General features: G+C 43.2%; 1 long non-coding RNA gene and 1 gene segment (V, D, J or C); both read right to left on the bottom strand.

The window, feature by feature from the left end:
• Window positions 1-3,378: 3,378 nt before the first annotated feature.
• On the bottom strand, window positions 3,379-10,375 carry LOC121031482 (uncharacterized). Its single transcript, XR_005790722.1, has 2 exons — window positions 9,771-10,375; window positions 3,379-5,985 (listed from the first exon to the last, which is right to left on the bottom strand). It is a non-coding gene; the product is annotated as an uncharacterized LOC121031482 (long non-coding RNA).
• Window positions 10,376-13,769: 3,394 nt separating this feature from the next.
• Window positions 13,770-15,890, bottom strand: LOC121031468 (T cell receptor delta variable 2-like). The segment is given in 2 exon segments: window positions 13,770-14,636; window positions 14,810-15,890. Coding segments are annotated over 2 exon segments (417 nt in total).
• Between the last annotated feature and the right edge of the window lie 3,694 nt (window positions 15,891-19,584).

Genomic DNA, 19,584 nt, shown 5'->3' with positions numbered 1-19,584 from the left:
AATTGTCCCCCAAAGCAGAGGGTAGTGACATAACTGGGCTCTCCCAGAACCCTAGGGAAATTCTGTGCTTCTCCCAAAGGGAAGCAAATAAAGCCCCTTACTCTTCAAAGAAAGGGAGAGGAGGGGAGTGAGACCATTCCTTTTCTACCTTTAAAGGGGAGAGAGTTAGATGACCCCATCCTCTGGGTTGAATCTATGCTTCCAGAGGAGAAGAAATACCAAGATGGAAAACCTTCACTTTCTTTTCCTTGGGAGAGGTGTGTGGTGGGCCCAGCTGCCAGTACAGTTTGGTCCTCCCTGCCAGTGGCTTCCACAGCCCCCACTAGTAACTGGCATCCTCCGTGCTTCTTCTGGTTGGACTTCCAGCTCAGATACAGTTCTGTAGGCACCTGCCTCCCAGTTCTTGGGCTCTGAGCTAATGCACTTACTACCTTGCTTAGTTTTATCCCAGTTTGGGAGGAAAAAAGAAATGAGGCTGAAAGAATGCCTAAAACATGGCATCAGCTCTAAAGATACAGAACTAACAGAAGAAAAAGGGAGAGAAACATGGTCCCATTCTTGGGTGCTCTGTGGAAGGCAGCTGTGTAGATAAAAAGAAGTGGCCATGAGGTGCCTTTGGGGCTAGAAAAAGAGACTTCCCCAAACAATTAAGTGGAAAAGTATTTGGGTGGCTGGATGTTGGTACAGCAGCTTGGGTTGCCATAACCCAGTGCCCTCTTGGTGTCCAGTATCCTCGCCCACTCTGCATCTGCTGCTGCCCCATTGCCACACCCTGAGCATCTCTGACTTTCTGTTTGTAGTGAATTGTTGGTGGAAAGTGGGGAAGAGTAGAGGGGCAAAGATGGAGGTAAATACAATATTACTGATCACATTCACCATGGCTTATCATAGTAAAGAGTGGTTGTTCTATGATCACTGTGGTACTGATGTGTTAGAGCTGGTTTGGAATGCAGGGGCTGTTACACACATCATGGATGTGACAAACTAAAACGCTGTTAACACTGAGCTACATAATGAATGCTTAGTACGAGTGAAAGAAAAGATTATTGAGTAGAAAAGCTATTCGGTTGGCAGGGCTTTAATTGCCAAGTAGTCTGAGAGTTGGCACATGGGCATGACTGAGTAGCGACTGTGTGAACTTGGGAAGTTACCAAAGGAGGGCAAAGGAAATACTATGTGCAGCCTGATGAACAACCTGCATCTATCAAATGGCTATACTATTGCAAGTGAAATCACGGTACCTGACAAAGCACACAGTATCAATCTAAACTGACGGCAGTGTCCAGGCTGTGGTGAGAAATCAGGGATGTAGGATAACAAAAGGTGCATAGGGAATGGCACATGCCAGGAAGACAGACTAGAAGAGAACAGGGGAAGAAGATTTTTTTTTTTTGCAAGACTCAACTGATAATGATCTCTCTCTGTCAGAATACTTTATTTTGTAAAAGTACCAGCTCAAGTTCCAGATGGGTGACCCAGAGGCTGAGCCGAGGGTCACAGCTGCAGCATGCTAGGGAGAGAACTGTAGCCTCTATTCACAATCTGCTGTGTTTGTGTTGACTCACAACATGGTTGGGGACCAGGCTGGACAGCATTCCAAACTCTCAGTGGAAATCCTAAAGGCATTCCACCCCTTGTTAATGATAAATATATGTTTATCTAGGGAAGTGTGATGGAGAGGGGATACCTCCAGAAAAAGAAGACAATTTGAAATGCTACGGGGAAAAAAAAAAAAAAAGCTACAGTGATGGAAAAATGCTTATTTTTGCAGAAAAGATGTAATCTGCACAATTTTCCTCTTATTTTGATAGACTAAATCCTAAGTTTCAAGCATGTGAAGGCCAAAGACAAACTCTTATTTAGGGCCGCCAAGATGAGAAATAGCAGCCTCTCTGTACACACACAAAGGAGCTGTGCTGTGGGGCCATGGGGCCGTGTCCACATTACGATTGGGGCCTCCCTGTGTGGTCATCGGGGACCCCTGACTCACTTGGGCTGATCATCAAGTCTAAAAGAGTTCTTAGCTTTTCTCTAGAGAATGCTCAGTTTCCATCGGTCTGCTTTTTTCTAATGTGTATAAAACTGGGCTGCCTTTGACTGGTAGAAGGGGCCTGGGAGAGAGAGGCTTGGAAAAAACTGGATCAACATTCAGATGAAGCCCCAGAGGTGCAGGTGCCACATGTTCTCATTAGCGCTGCTGGTGAAACACCTTTCTGCAATGAAGGGGGTCCTCCTCTTTGACCTCCTCTTTGGGTCTGACTCCTAAATTGAGGAGTCAGTGTTACACGGTGGAATCTCTGCTCTGGTTGGGTGGGAGGGTTTCAGGCTAGCCCTCGCTGTTTTTTCTTACCATTTCGTGTTAAAGTAGGGAGTAGATTCAAGTGGGGGACTATTGAGAAGAATTAGTCATCCATGGCTGTAAGATACCAGCAATGCCAGATGGGGTGCGGGAGTGCAAGCAATTTATAAAGCCTTCGCGGCAATTTCTGTGACCACAAGGGATGATACTGGCTCGATTTAGCATTTTTGAATTTAAGTATTCACCTCATGCCAATGTATGTAGCTATGTTCTCTCATCTGAGGTTGTTCATTTGGAAATACAGAAAGGTGAGGCATTATTTCTTGAAATAAAATATTCCCTTTCATTACAACTGTGTCTCAGTGATCCCTAAAGCAGAAATTCAGTTCAAACATTAAATTCAATAATCAGATATTAAACACTTACTATGCAACACACTGTGGAAACTGAAGATGAAACAGACCATGGATCCCTGTCCTCGAGGAGTATATAAATTAGGAGGAGCATAAAGGAAATATCCAAACAATCTTGGAAAAGAGAGAGAACAATGAAATGACTCCAGACAGGTAAGTGCCAAGGTGGTTCAGCTGGGGGAGACTATGTCCTCAGAGGCGAGGTTCATATCAGAGACATAAATTTGGGAATCATAAATGTGGAATTTAATGCCATAGGCATGAATGAGATCACTGGGGGAGAGATATAGAAGGGAAGAAGGACCCAAGCAAGGGCCCTGGGTGCCCTATGTTTAGAAGCTAGTCAGGGGAGGAAGAGTCAGCTAAGGAGACTGGGAAGGAGAGGCCAGTGACCCTAGAGGAAAATCAGCAAAGTGTGGCATTTCAGAAAGTAAGTGTGGAAGGCATTGCAAGAAGGAGTGGGTGGTACACTGCTGAGAGGTTGTATGATCATCAACTATCTATTCTCATGTGTGTTTTATGTTTGTTTCTTCTTAAACTGGCAAATCCATGAGGACAGGGCCCATGTTTATTGTGTTCACACTGTGCACTTAATGTCTGGCATTGTACTTGGGACAGAGGGGTACTCAAAATATATTAGTTGCATAAAGGAAGGAAGACATAAAAGCCAGTCTAATGTGTTTATACTTAATTCAGTAGGCAAAGAGTAGTATCCAAATCAGCATTTTCAAGTTTCTCACACAGGGTTTGATCTTAGCCAAAAACACAAGCCTTCTTTAGGAGTCCTGTACAGATGTGTTGGCTTCATGCATACCTCCTCTTAACATCATTCAGTGTCCTTCAGTCTGGATGCACAGAAATGAAGAAGCAACAAGAATCCATCCGGGTGGTTCTCCTGTAATCCTTTAGGGCAATGTTAGTCACTGGAATCTCATGAGATATTAATGATTCTGCCATTCTGGAAAGAAATCTATGATCCCAATCTTGGGTTAAGTAGCTATCTCTACAGCAGGCATCATCGAGAACATTTAATCTGATAATACAGAATTGTGAGTATTACGAGAGGGCTATTAACATAGAACATTTTCCAAACTTATTTGACCAGGGAATCCTTTTTAGTTGCTTAATAACTGTTAACATCTCAGGGGACAGTAATATTCTGAAGAATGATTTGGCAAATGTTGCACAGGGCTTAATAACAATCCTAAGAGGGCAAAAAAAAAAAAATCATATCACATTTCTTTTTAGTTGACGTGGGGAGAAAATCCCTATACTGGATATAAGTTACATGGGTGGAGTCTAAAGGAATGGTAAGTTGTATTATTGTTCTGAAATAATTGATTCCCCCTTCTATATGAGAAGATTATCAATTCCTGCCTGTTGCTGTGTGTCTTTCAGTAGCTTCTGTGGGGGATGGGGGGTGAGTCCCTGCCCACTTGATTCTGGGCTTGACCATGGAAGGGCTTTGGGTAATGAATGTGAGTGGACATGGTGTGTGCCATGACTGAGCAGAAGCTTTAAGGAGCATCTGGAGTTTCTGTCAGCAGCTCTCTTGCTCTTTTTCCTCTGTCATGAAAACAGTGTGTCCCAAATAGTGAATTATCTTTTACTCTGGATTCTGGAATGGGAGGACACAGGGAGCAGAGCTTAGTCGCCACCTCATAGCCACCAATCTGCAGTAAAAGCAGGAGCAAAAAGTAAATGATCATTGCGTAAGCTACTGAGATATTGGTGCTATTTGTTACCACAGCAGAGTTGACTAATACAGAGAAGGAAGTATGTAAGGCTGTTATGAATGTGACAGCTATTTCTTTTCCAGAGCTTCCAGAAGAGAGACAACTCCAGAGGAGAAGCAGAAAACAGAATAGCTCCATTTGTAGCTGAATTTTTTATATTTTACAGGAGAAAAGTTGAATTCTTGTTCTGCCTAAAAACAACTCCATGAATTGAAAAACTCAATCAACCTAGATAAAGATTTATAGATTTAGTGTAGGCTCTAATGTGCTGGCATATGTGAGAAGAAATCTCAGTATTTCAAACCGAATGATATCCATGAACACACAGAAGTGGACATTCATGGCCAGTCCTACTGGTATTATTTGCCTCCTTGTAGAGAATATTATTTTTTTAATAGTCTCCCAGATTTCCTCACAGTTGTCATCAGTGGGATGAGGAGGAGGCCAGCTGCCCAGTAGCACCAAATTCTGGGACATCCCAGGTTTGGGAGGGCTCTTGAATAAGAACAAAAAGGTAAAGGGAGTGATCATTATCTAAGGAAACAATGTTCCTCTTCCCTGTCCCTTCCTCTTCTTCTTATTTTTTTTTATTTAAAAAATTTTTTTATCCATACTGCTACCCTTTAGCTGATCTGTTTTTTGGTGTGTACAATAGCATTTTGGAAATCTCTCACCTTTAGTAGGCAGGGAATTTGGGACATCTATGGTTTAGGAGCCCCTGTGACATTAGCTTCCTCACACTTACGTCTGGTCCAGGTTCAATATTTTCCCATCAGCTTTCAGTTTGTTTATTTCTTTACTTAAATTGAGAAGATGATAGGTGAGGGGCTATCTCTCTCTCTCTCTCTGTGTGTGTGTATGTGTGTAACTGTTGAGAATGCTCATTTTTCTTCCTGGGTCATCTTAAAAAATCTCCAAGCATATGCTACCTCAGGGAAGCAAGTGTTTTTTTCTGTGATGAGCTCATATCACCTCCTCTGAGAAGCCTTTCCCAGCTTTAGGCCATCACTTTCTTCTTTACCTTCTCACAGATGTTTGCTCCTTCCTCTGTAAATAAGTCCCTATTTTCATGTCTGTTTCTCCCACTGTAAAGAGCACCTTGAGGACAGGAATTGAGCTTTGGTGGTTTTTGTAACTCAGCATGTGGCGTAGAACCAGGAACATTGTGCATGCTCAGTACATATTTGAGGGATGAGGATATGCATGCCCATAATTATAGACTTGTGTGTTTTAATAATATAGCTACTGAAAATATCCATACAAAATCCAAAACACCAGAAGGGCTTATCATAAGCCAAGCCAAGAGTCACTGAGAAAATAATAATCATATTGGCTCCTCTAATTTCCTCCTAGCTGGCCACTCTTTCTGGGTGGGTTTTGCTTACCTGTCCCAAATCTCTTCTTGGTAACTGGCTCAAAAATATGCAGGATCCTCTGACCTCTCACTTTTCCTGTGCGCCCCCAAATGCGTGGAAATCCTTGGTCTCTGAGAACCTCTGGACTGTAGCTCAGAGTAATTCTAGGGTCTTCAAGACCACTGAAAAGTGAAAATATGGTGAGACTTGGGAACTTAGTGATGAGCACCAAACTCTGGAAAATCTTAAGATCTCAGAGTCATTTGTTCATACAAACACATTTATGCAATTTGTCAGATTCAACGATAAGCAAAAGCAGATATAGTCCTTGATCTTTCAGAGCTTACAAGCTAGAAAAATAGACATTAATCAAATTAATGAAATAATATTACAAACTGATATATGAAAGCATATTTTAACCCCCCCCCCCCCAAATCTGAACTTGTTGGGAGATTTCAAGACATCTCTGAGGAATTGATGTGCAAATTTTGATTCAAAAGATGAATAGGAGTAAAACAGGTGATGAAGAGATAGGAGAAATGTTCCCCAAGGATGGAGTAATATAATGTGCAAAGGTGGGAGGTACCTGTGCGTTTCATCAGCTGAAAGGTCATCTGTTTGACAGGAGCAGGGAAAATGAAGAGCGAGGGTAGGAAGTATTGGAAGTGTAGGTGAGAAGGGGTCAGACTGTGCAGGGTTGTAGAGGCCAGCTTGGGGATTTTGATTGGTCTTTTACCTGTAAGCAATGGGAAGTCATTGAATAATTTTTTAAAATAAATATTTATTCATTTTTGAGAGAGAACTCGAGTGGGGGAGTGGCAGAGAGAAGGAGGTACAGGGGATCTGAAGCAGGCTACGCACTGACAGCAGCGAGCCCAATGTGGGGCTCAAATTCATGAACGATGAGATCATGACCTGAACCAAAGTCAGACGCTCAACTGACTGAGCCACCTAGGTGCCCCTGTCATTGAAGGATTTTTAATCAGAGGTATAACATAATCACATTTATATGTTGAAGAAATTACTCTGGCTGCTGTGGGGAGGACATATTGGAAGGTCCGAGAGACCAGCTATCTCATTCAGACTGATGAAATAATTCAAAGGAGAAAATGGAAGTTTGGACAAGGAGTTGGTAGTAAAGGATGGAGAGACGTGTCTGGACTGGAGATGGCAGTGTTATTCACTGAGATAGGCAACCTCAGGAAAGGACCATATTTAGAAGGAAGATCTTGATTTTGGTCTTGGAGTTGAGTTAAAATGAGTTTAAGACTTTTAAGTGAACATATTGAACAGTCACTGGGCACATCATACATTCACTCATATTTACTGACTACCCACCACATGAGAGTTACAATATTGAGAATTGTGTGGAACAGAAAAATATACTAAACTTGGAATCTCCTCTTGAGGACCTTAAAACTTATGAGACAGTCATGAGGAATGGCTGAGTATTGGGTATAGAGAAATGAGGGCTTGAGAGGTTGGATATGATAGCTGTCTTCAAATATTTGAAAATATAAAGATAGAACTTAGTCTATGTTGTTTCAGAATGCACAAAAAATACCAACATATAAAGTTATAAGGAAGGATCTCTGTGACTTAATTATTTTATAATTGGAAGTTTGTATCCTTTAATGTCCTTTATCTATTTCTTCCATCTGTCCACTCAGCCCCCTTCTGTGATGATGACTACACTTACCATGGCAAGCACTGAATAATGTATAGAGTTGTCAAATCAATATGTTGTACACCATAAACTAAGATAACAATGTATGTTAATTATATTTTAAGAAAAGTTATAGGGAAGCAGACCTCAATTTGGTAGAAGAAGTGATTTTTTTTTTTCAAGTAGGCTCCATGCCCAACATGGGACTTGAACTCATCACCCTGAGATCAAGACCTGAGATCAAGAGTCGGACACTCCACTGACTGAGCCACCTGGGTGGCTTTACTACCTTTACTACCAACTCCCAAAAAGTGATTTTTTAAAATAAGAACTGTCACTGAAAATATTTTAATTGAGTTTGGATGATCATTTATTCAATTGATATTTAATGTACATATACATTTAATGGAAGGATTCTTGCTTGGCCTCTAAGATCCCTTTTGGCTTTCAAATTCAATGATTCTAATTTTCTGGTTAAAGCCTTAATTGTTCAGAATGAGGTCACAACCTGGATTACCTTAGTCCATTTCCTTACTTGGACCCTACCTGGATGTTCCCTGGGCACTTGCAGGATGCTGTAATGAGTAATTTCTTCCAGGTTGTGACCCCTTCAGAAAATAAAATATATAATGTAGGAATCACATTCTCTTCCTTGGCTGGCTGTGGCCTCCTCTGACACAGAGGAAATTCCCTTGTTTTCTCTTGCCAGTTACTCCATGGTTCCATGATGTTGGATGGCCTGTTTGTAAGTTCAGCCAATTGATAGCACTGTGCTACCGGATGGACACAAGCTACTGCCTTTTGGCTACCTGTGAGCAATTACATCTTCCATTTCTAGGGACAGAGGATGCCTAAGGACTCCTTTGTTTGGGAGCTTGGTGAAAGTGGCATGCCTATTACTGTGCCCTGACAGTTGAACTCAAAGATTTTTTAGAGCCTGGGCAGACACACTCTGAGATATCTCTTCATTGCTCTGAATTCTTTCAAGTGAGCACTTTTTATGATAGATAAGAGTCACAGAAAGCAGGATAATGGGGACAACAATAGTATGACTTTAGTCAACTCTCAATTGCCTTTACCAGTGCAGTAGGGAAGAACATAGACAATATAGAAATATCAATTGACATTCTTGTCACTCATTTGGCTTTGGAAGTTTTGCAGAAACACTTGGTTCATGTTTATAGTATGCTAGGGCCTTTGGTGGCCCTATCTCCACCTTAGTCTGGAGCTCCAGGTAATATATAAAAGATTTTCTTTTTTTTAAGTTTATTTATTTATTGAGAGAGAGCGAGAGAGAGAGAGAGAGAGAGAGAGAGAGAGAGAGAGAAAGCACAAGTGGGGAAGGGACAGAGAGAGAAGAGAGAAAGAATCCGAAGCAGGCTCTGCATTGTCAACACAGATCCCAATGCGGGGCTGGAACTCATGAACCCTGAGATCATGACCTGAGCTGAAGTAGGACACTTAACCAACTGAGCCACCCAGGTGCCCCTATATAAAAGGTTTTCTCAATTACCTTTTGGTAAGCTCAGGGAATTTCTCTAGGTCTCTAATTTTAATTCATGTGGTTTCCTTTTTCCCTGTTTTGTGCCCAGCCTCTCTCAGATCACTGTTGGGCACTCTGCTTGCTTTCTTCTTCCTTGGCTCCAGGCTCTGTGTTTTATGCTCACCCAATGCCCATTTTAGGTTCTGAGTTGCCTCACCCCAACCTGAATCAGAACTTCACATTCTCATCTGTCCTGAAGGAGGAATGGACAATTAGATACACACGCTCTCACTCTTATCCCTTTTCTTCCCAGTCAGACTTAATCAGACACTAATGATTCATGTTCTTTTTTTCTGGCTTGATCTTGAATTGAAGTTATGTGGCACAAGGTTCTGGGTTACAGTGGATAATCTATGAAGGTCACATGGTGTGGTAAAAAGTACATTGACTCAATAAATATTAATTCATTTCCTAATCTGCTTGTGGATGAATGAGAAATGATCATACCTGGAATTTATATAAAGCCTTCTTCCAAGGAACATACAAGGACACGGTAGCACCTCAATGACTCAAAGAGATTATTTATTATATTGGTAACACAAATAATCTGTAACCTGGTTTGGGGATGACTGATTACTTGTTGTGAGTCGCACACCTGGCTGCACATCAGCCTCCCTCAGGAGCTTTTTACAAATACGGATTTTTTGGGTGGCATTGGGGAAAACCAGATTTATATTTCTCCACCTCTGTGAAATTTTTCAGTGGTGATGACTTCCCTGGACTTGTGCTTCTCGAACTTTAATATGCATATAACTTACCCAGGGAATTTTGTTAAGATGCAGATTTTGATTCACTAGTTCAAGGGCAGTGCATGAGATTCTTCATTCTGGCAACATTCCAAGTGATGCTGATGCTGTCTAGCCAGAGACCACACTTGAAATAGCAATGTCTTAGACTGGAGAGGGGGGAGAAGGCAAGGCATGGAGGTTGAATTACCTGGGAAACCAGAGTTCCATGCCCACATCACTTCAATCAAAATCTCTGGAGATGTGTTCCAGACCTTTGTATTTTTAAAGAACTTCCCCCAGGTGATTAAAATATGCAGTTGGAATTGAGACCCATTGTTCAAGAGATGCCTTGACCACATCTAATGTCCATTTCTCTGTAGTGAGGGCAGGAGAACCTGGCCACATCTTCCCTGTACTAAACTAATAGTTTTGTTGCTTACAGCAGAATTTCTCAAAGCATGTCCTTGAACCACTTGCATCAGAGTCACCTGGGCACTTATTATAAATGCAAGTTCCCAGGCCTGCCCCCAGATAGACTGAAACATAATGTTTGTAGCTGGGACTCAAAAGTATAAATAGGAACAATCTCTCCAGGTGCTTCGCATGCACAATGAAGTTTGAGAAATACTGGCTTATAAAATCAAATCAAATCTGGGGCGCCTGGGTGGCTCAGTCGGTTGAGCGTCCGACTTCGGCTCAGGTTACGATCTCACGGTTCATGAGTTCGAGCCCCGCGTCGGGCTCTGGGCTGATGGCTCAGAGCCTGGAGCCTGCTTCTGACTCTGTGTCTCCCTCTCTCTCTGCCCCTCCCCCATTCATGGTCTGTGTCTCTCTGTCTCAAAAATAAATAAACATTAAAAAAAAATTAAAAAAAAAAAAACAAATCAAATCTCTTTAGCCTTGTAGGTCAGAGGTCTCTAAACAAGTTGGTCTCAACCAGATTTTTGAAGCCCTGTCTTTCTCTGTTCTACTGTGTTAATCTCCTGTGGTAGGCAGCTTCTAAGATGGCCCCCAATGATCTCTAATCCCTGGTGTTCATATTCTTGTGTAATCACCTCCTCCCCTTGAGTGTGAGCTGCACTTATTGACTCACTTCCTTTTTTTTTTTTTTTGTGACTTAACACATTTATTTTTTTTTTCAATATATGAAATTTATTGTCAAATTGGTTTCCATACAACACCCAGTGCTCATCCCAAAAGGTGCCCTCCTCAATACCCATCACCCACCCTCCCCTCCCTCCCACCCCCCATCAACCCTCAGTTTGTTCTCAGGTTTTAATAGTCTCTTACGCTTTGGCTCTCTCTCACTCTAACCTCTTTTTTTTTTTTTTTCCTTCCCCTCCCCCATGGGATTCTGTTAAGTTTCTCAAGATCCACATAAGAGTGAAACCATATGGTATCTATCTTTCTCTGTACGGCTTATTTCACTTAGCATCACACTCTCCAGTTCCATCCATGTTGCTACAAAAAGCCATATTTCATTATTTCTCATTGCCACGTAGTATTCCATTGTGTATATAAACCACAATTTCTTTATCCATTCATCAGTTGATGGACATTTAGGCTGTTTCCATAATTTGGCTGTTGTTGAGAGTGCTGCTATAAATATTGGGGTACAAGTGCCCCTATGCATCAGCACTCCTGTATCCCTTGGGTAAATTCCTAGCAGTGCTATTCCTAGCAGTGCTGGGTCATAGGGTAGGTCTATTTTTAATTTTCTGAGGAACCTCCACACTACTTTCCAGAGCAGCTGCACCAATTTGCATTCCCACCAACAGTGCAAGAGGGTTCCCGTTTCTCCACATCCTCTCCAGCATCTATAGTCTCCTGATTTGTTCATTTTGGCCACTCTGACTGGCGTGAGGTGATATCTGAGTGTGGTTTTGATTTGTGTTTCCCTGATAAGGAGCGACTTTGAACATCTTTTCATGTGCCTGTTGGCCATCTGGATGTCTTCTTTAGAGAAATGTCTATTCATGTTTTCTGCCCATTTCTTCACTGGATTATTTGTTTTTCGGGTGTGGAGTTTGGTGAGCTCTTTATAGATTTTGGATACTAGCCCTTTGTCCGATATGTCATTTGCAAATATCTTTTCCCATTCTGTTGGTTGCCTTTTAGTTTTGTTGGTTGTTTCCTTTGCTGTGCAGAAGCTTTCCATCTTCATAAGGTCCCAGGAATTCACTTTTGCTTTTAATTCCCTTGCCTTTGGGGATGTGTCGAGTAAGAGATTGCTACGGCTGAGGTCAGAGAGGTCTTTTCCTGCTTTCTCCTCTAAGGTTTTGATGGTTTCCTGTCTCACATTCAGGTCCTTTATCCATTTTGAGTTTATTTTTGTGAATGGTGTGAGAAAGTGGTCTAGTTTCAACCTTCTGCATGTTGCTGTCCAGTTCTCCCAGCACCATTTGTTAAAGAGACTGTCTTTTTTCCATTGGATGTTCTTTCCTGCTTTGTCAAAGATGAGTTGGCCATACGTTTGTGGGTCTAGTTCTGGGGTTTCTATTCTATTTCACTGGTCTGTGTGTCTGTTTTTGTGCCATATTGACTCACTTCTATAGAATAAAAAGTGGCAGGAGCAATGAGATGTCACTGCTAAGATTAGGTTACAAAAAGATGATGTCTTCTATCTGGGAAGCCTTTCGAAGTCCTTGCTCTAGGGAAGGAAGCTGCTATGTTATGAGGATCTGTACAGAAATGCTCACATAAGGATCACAAACATCCACTTGAGTGAATTTGGAAGTGGATCCTTTTTCTTCTTTTTTTTTTAAAAAAAATTTTTTTTAACATTTATTTATTTTTGAGACAGAGAGAGACAGAGCATGAACGGGGGAGGGTCAGAGAGAGGGAGACACAGAATCTGAAACAGGCTCCAGGCTCCGAGCTGTCAGCACAGAGCCCAACGCGGGGCTCGAACTCACAGACCGTGAGATCATGACCTGAGCCGAAGTCGGCCGCTTAACCGACTGAGCCACCCAGGCGCCCCGGAAGTGGATCCTTTTTCAGTCAGTGCTTAATGACTGTTGCCCCAGCTGATCCCTTGACTGATGAGAGACCCTGAGCCAAAGGACCCTGCAAAGCCACACCTGGATTCTTGACTTACAGGAACTATGAGATAATAAATGTTTGAGCCTCTAAATTTTGTGGTAATTGTTATGTAACAATAAATAACTAGTACACCCACCTTGAAATATCCCTCCCCTTCCTTTCCACTTACCCAAGTCCCGCCTCTTTCAAGCCTCAGCTATTCCAAGAAACTTTGCTCATAGTGATTGTCCATGAGCTCCTAGAGCACTGCATATGAAGCCAGTGCACTCATTGTTAGGTAGTATGTGCTTTCTTGTATTTTTGTATTCGTCTGTAATCTTTAATTGTAATTCTAATGCTGTCTTTAAAATAAATTGTAGACACATTAAGGAGACTAGAACTTAGGCTAGAACTTGACTTACAGGTATTTCTATTCCCATGAGCTATCCTAATATCATAAGTACAATAATCGCCCTATAAATAAATGTGTGAGGAAGATGATAGTGCATTGGAAGGAATATTGAATAGAAGGTATCAGGAGAGCTGTTGTTCTCACAAACTCAATGTCTACTTTGCATCATAATGCCTGGGTTGTAATTTAATGTTGAGAGAGAATTCCAGACTAGTCAGTTGAGCAGAAAAACAAACAGTTGGCTACTAGAGCCAACAGAGTGAAAGCACTCCCTAAACGATTATTAAATATTTGTATCTGTAAGTCCTCCTGCCTGTTGGTCTACTCAGTGGGTTCCTCCAGGACTTGGCTTCCTGTAGTCTCTGACACTTTTGGCTTATCCATTTCAACTTGGGACTTGGGATTTTTTTTTTTTTTTTTTTGATTCACTTGATCCATGACCAACTCACAGATCCCACACTGCCACAAATATTAGTCTCCAAGATCTCACTCAGCAACTAACATTGTGTTATCCCTCCCTACCCATCCCCATGCCCTTCCTGCCCCTGAACTCCTCCGTGACTAAGGGATGATATAAAACATTCAATATCTGAAATAGTTAGGGAGCATTTCAGAAAATGACTCTATTCATCCTTCTTCACAGAGTAAGAGTTAAAGCTATCTCTAATAGCTTTGGAAATTTTGATTAGGATGGTAATGGAAAACCATCCTTGCTTTATCTAGTTTATGCACACGAATGCTTTCACAATAAAGACTCTGGAATGAGCTACAACACTCATGATAGTAGAAATTCTGTTCATCTCAGCCTGCCCCCACAATAAGAAAACCTTCTCAGCATTGAAGATTGTTTTTTTTTCAACCTCTTCTCAGAAGTCCCTGAGAGTCAGGTGCAGGGCCCCCTTGGTTGCTTTGCATAAACCCTAATGAGATTTTCTGCCCTCTTTGACTGATATCTAAGCCCCCTCTCAACCAACCACAAAGATAAGGCCCTTGCCCCAACTTAGCTCTTGTCTCTCTTATCAGATGTTACTGTTGAGATTATCAGGTGGTCTCACCTCAGTGTGGTGCACATTTTAGCTACAGGTGGTCTTCTCATTGGATCTGCCCCCCTTGGTTTGACTCAAGGGTTCTGAGGAGACCAGCTTGCAGGGCTGTAGCACCGTGGATATCGGACGCACAGTAGTAGGTCCCAGTGTCTTTTATTGTTGCTCTTTGAATGTCAAGTATACATTGGCCCTTTAAAACATCGATATTTCCTTTGAAATTACTGCTTATATTGGCATTAGAACTGTTGCTTAGTCTGTATACTAAAGTCAGGGAGTTATCTTCATTCTTCTTATACCAGCTCACTTGATAATTTTTCCAGTCCCCTCCCGTTATGCTGCATCGGAAGGTGGCAGGCTCCCCAACTAGAACAGTCACGGTTTCGGTGTCTGGTTTCAAAACGATATCCAATGAGACCCCTGAAAGGGAAAGCCCAGGTGGAGAGGCTATGGAGATCTCCCTCTGTTCCAACGGGATGGAGCCAAGCTCAGCAATGGCCCTCCCCGAAGACCGCCCCCCCTACCCCCCGCCCCGCAAATCATTCCTGCAGCACATTTCCCTAAGAGTGAAAGGCCCAGTGGCTTGTCCTTACCTGCACAGGAGAGGGTGAAGTAGAAGAGGGCACAGGTCCACAGCATGGCTTCATGGGGGAGGCTCTTCAGTATGCTGGTGCTCCCTGGCTGTCCCTGATCAGCCACTGCCTGCCTGGGAGAAGCTTTGTCAGTTATAAAGGTGTCTGGGTGTTAGTCACTTCCTCACAGAGAGGTGTGACAGCCCTACAAGGTCACAGGTTGGGCTGTTTATCCAACAAACTCAGGTGAATTACCTGTTGTAGGCCAGACACCATTTGGGAGAAGAGGAGGTGAACAGGACATGGCTTCTGTCTTCAAAACACTCAGTCTTTGGGGGGAAGCAGACATAGAGCAATTACGAAGGAGTGTTAAGTGCTATGGAAGAGGTTGGCACAAAGTGCTCCAGGAGCGGGGAGGAAGGAACTGTCTCTGCCTGGGACACGAAGAAGATTCCACCCTGAACAAAGCTGCGAGAGTTGAGTAGGGTGTTGTCAGCCTCTGCCTCTGGAGGGCATTCCCAGGGGAGAGGGCATTCTGCAGGGCATGGTTATTCTCCCTCCTTGTCATTCCTTTGCCGGTCCCTTTTCCTTTGGCCTCTGCCGCCCCTGCTTCCGTCCGAGCCTTCTTCACATGTTGCAGGCTGTTGCTATACTATTCCAAGACGTCTTCTTCCTGCTTCCAGACTCTCCCCATTTTCATCCGTTCTCCAAGCAGCCATCATACAGATTTTTCTTCAGACCAGGGGGGATCAGGTCACACCTCTGCTGAAACTCCTTCAGTAGTTTCCCTTGGCCTTTAGGGAAGTATGAAAATCCTATGTTATGGCCATAATTATCTCCTGATCTGCTTTTTTCCTCCAGTTTCACTTTTGGCCACTTGCACTCAGTATTTCAGCTGCACAAAAATACGTGCAGATTCAAAGATGTATCATAGTCTTTATAGTACCAGTTTTTGCACTAGCTTCTCCTTCCTGGAAAAACCAGAACTTCCTCCTCCTTCCCCCACCCCAACTCGAGGGAAACATACCCTGGGTTCCCTGAGCTTGTTGGGTCATGGCGCTTATCACCCCTATTACAATTATCCGATAATTTGTTTTCTGCACTGGGCTTTAAGATTCATTAGAACAGTGACTGTATCTTATTTATATTCGCTTTCTCAGTGCCCAGCACAGAGCTTGTCAATATTAGGAGCTTAGCAGAGATTCAACAGTCTAAGTAGGATTTCTGTCTGGAGTTTCCTGACTCTCAAGGAGCATTCTGAGCTGCTCATCTAGTGAAGGATGGGATTGGGAAAGGATTTGCCAGCAACCCAGGCCAAAACCTGGGAAGTAGGTCTTCTACATATTGTCGTAGGTGTAGGGAGAGGCAGGCCCTCTGCAACAGCAGGATATCTCCCACCTGGCTAGACCTTGTTTGTAATTGTAGAAGCGAACATTCTGATATCACCCCTGGGTGGCTAGGTGGTATCACTACCCGCATCATCTATGTGCAAAAGGGGCACTGGCTGTGCAGATCTAATGGCTCTGGGTTTTGAATCTTCCTTTGCAATTTAGCAGTAGCTGGGCAAGTGTCATCCCTAAGTCTTGATTTCCTCTTCTGCACATAGGGTCATTGTAGTTACCATGCAGGGATGTTGTGAGGTTGAAATGAGAGAACACATGTGAAGTAGCACTTACCCCTGTGCCTGGCACACAGTGGAATGCCCACTAGATGTCGGTTCTTTGCCACATCTCTTTTGCTTTGCCATGGGTGGGTTAGTGACCTAGTCATAACTCCCTACCCGAGCCATCATCACCAAGGGAGATACAGAACTTGTCATTTCAGGTGTGGCACACAATGTTCTGCTGAGGGAAGGAGGTGTTGGCCCAGCTCTGTTAGGCTGTCTGTAGGACTCTGGGCAGGTGAATGATGACCTGAATGTAGCTGTGTCAGAGATGAATGGGCAATGTCACTAACTTCTACACCCTTTGGCAAAGGAGTCTCTGGCAACACAATGGACGCCCATAGGGGCTAGAGACACAGTCTTTTTTTGTCCATCTGGCATGAAGAAAGAATAGGAAGACTTGAAGAAGCAAAAAGACCCCAGGGTCAGATCAAATCAACCCACACTGGGTCCTACACACTCCAGCTCAGTGCCCTTCTCTTTGATGGCCACTGCCACTCTGGGTCTTTAGTATCAAACATCTATCCAGAGGATCACTGGAATATTAGTGGGAGAGAGTGCCAGAATTTCTGATTTTATCTCTAATTGGAAGTTTCAGGAATCTACTTTGCCTTTGATTTGAGAACACATCCACTCTTTCCCTACTCCCTTTGAGTTCTTTGGGAGAAAAAAGAGAGAAATTTAGTGAAGGAAAGTTCTTTGCTTGCTTTATCTCATACTCATTACCCTCAAACTTCCCACATAAAGCTTTAGTGACAACAAAGTCAGACTCTGGTGTGCGCCCACGATTTATCTCTGTTCAGGCACGGCAGTTATCAGCTGTTTGCCCTGTTTCTAGTTGCCGTCTTTGCTCTTTTGTTTCTCTGCCCTGGCACCAGCTGGTTGGACAAGCAACTGAAGAACAAGAATGGAGGTGAGTAAAAAGAGAGAAAATGCCCTTTCTATGTCCCTTGGCCAGGACCTCAGCTGCCTGGGGTCCCAGGACGGCCTTCAGTAAGTAAGTGGTTCTTGGTCTGGCTGCTTTGGGATCAGAATGCTCAGACGGATGGGATTACTTTGTTTCTCTGATGTGTTTTCACTGAAATGTCTGAGCCCCACTGGTTGTGTTAAAGCAAACATAAGATATTTTTGGAAATTAGTGAGGAATTTCAATGGGTGTCAAGGAAAATCACAGTGTCATTTGTCTCTAAAAAGATTTTGGCTGCCACTATTCCATCTGCGACTCACTTACCCAGCTGTGTGGCACTGAATGAAGCAGCTGCCAAGCAGAGCAGCGGAGAGGCAAGCTGGGGCTCTTCTGAGTTGTAATTCTGCTTCTGTTACTGACTTGGGACTTTGAGATGTAAATAAATAAACTTTTCCATATTTAGTCTCAGCTCAATTCCTTTAAAAAGTTTGCCAGGCTCCCATCTACCAACTCATCCTGAAATCTCAAGGTTCTAATCCCAATCCATGCTTTGATCCTGGAACCCTCCCGTAATCGCTACCACCAAGTACTTCTCTTGCTCCCATGTGTGTCTGGTCTGGTTCCTCTGTTAGGCCGTAAGCCCTTGCTACAGTGTGAACTCCAAAATGGCAGAGAGTTGGGGCGCCTGGGTGGCTCAGTCGGTTGAGCGTCCGACTTCAGCCAGGTCACGATCTCGCGGTCCGTGAGTTCGAGCCCCGCGTCGGGCTCCGGGCTGATGGCTCAGAGCCTGGAGCCTGTTTCCGATTCTGTGTCTCCCTCTCTCTCTGCCCCTCCCCCGTTCATGCTCTGTCTCTCTCTGTCCCAAAAATAAATAAAAAACGTTGAAAAAAAAATCAAAATGGCAGAGAGCTTATATCATTTGCCTTGAACCTTGGCTCTTGGCATAGTGTCTGACACATAGTAGACACTCAATGTATATATATTTATATTTTAATATAAATGATTGTCAAATTGGCTAACATACAGTGTGTAAAGTGTGTTCTACCTCAATATATATTTTTGAATAAAAACTGAACCATGCCAATTCTATACTCTGAGACTTATTGACACTTATGAGCAATTGTTTTTTTTTTTAAGTGTATTTATTTATTTTGAGAGAGACAGAGACAATATAAGTGGGGGAAAGGCAGAGAGAGAGAGGGACAGAGAGAGAATCCCAAGTAGGCTCTGTACTGATAGTGCATGAAATCATGACCTGAGCCGAAACTGAGAGTTGGATGCTCAACCAATTGAGCCACTCAGGCACCGCTTGATGAGCATTTGTTAACCTTCCTGCTCACCTTTTCTTCTATGCCTGTCCTTCAAGGACCACATGGGGAGACTAGAGGGCTTCCAGTTAGGCCATGAGGTGGTTGGGACAGATCACCACCCAGAAACCTGCCCTTGGGAAGTACTCTCCAGTCCATACATAAGTTTCTAGTGACTTTGTTTTTCTTCCAGAGATTATCCTTTCACTTTGGTAGTAGCAGGTTTTGTAAAGGAAGAAAGATTCTTTCTCTCACGGTACTCTTAGCATGGCAGAATCAGAGACCTGGAATTATGGGATAGTTTTTCCACTGGCAGAGAACACAGCAGGGTTACTAGGGTTGTAAGTGTCCTTTAGAAAACCCACGTTCTCCAATTTAACATTCAGCAATTCTGGAGATGTGTCATCAATAACCCTGAGGTGCCCTGGAGAAAAGCAAGCCCAGGAGGAAAGTGACTTACTCACTCACCAGACACTTTCTGGAGCTGTGCCCATCCCAGTAAGGTTAAGACTTTGAAATCTGATCCCCAAAGCCAAATGGGGCAAAGGGTTTTCCTCCAGTTCTTTATCCCAAGAAAAGCCTCCAATTTTGTATGATTCTGAGCCCTTAAAGGGCTGCTCTTGGGGGGCACCAGTGCTGATGAGCCCATATGTTGGCTGCAAATGAGAAAGCCAGCAAGACAGCAGGGGATTAGGATTTCCACTGATGAATAAATGCAGTATCTGAGGCAGCAGGAGATGTGTATCTTCAGAGGAGAAAATAGAGGAGACAGTTCTATTTACTCCTAGTTCTCAGCTCAGCGGGTCACACCAAGGAGTTTCCCTGGGTGGTTCCTTAAATAAGCAGAGGCAGAAATGGATGTGTCCTTGTAGAGCCCATGTACTTTTGGAATCTTGGGATCATCTTCATTTGATAGTTT

This window comes from Herpailurus yagouaroundi, unplaced genomic scaffold, assembly GCF_014898765.1.
Source record: "Herpailurus yagouaroundi ecotype Mexico unplaced genomic scaffold, PumYag 141, whole genome shotgun sequence".
In the NCBI taxonomy this organism is placed as follows: domain Eukaryota; kingdom Metazoa; phylum Chordata; class Mammalia; order Carnivora; family Felidae; genus Herpailurus; species Herpailurus yagouaroundi.
The sequence above is the reverse complement of the archived record's forward strand: the minus strand, read 5'-3'. Positions and strand labels throughout refer to the sequence as shown.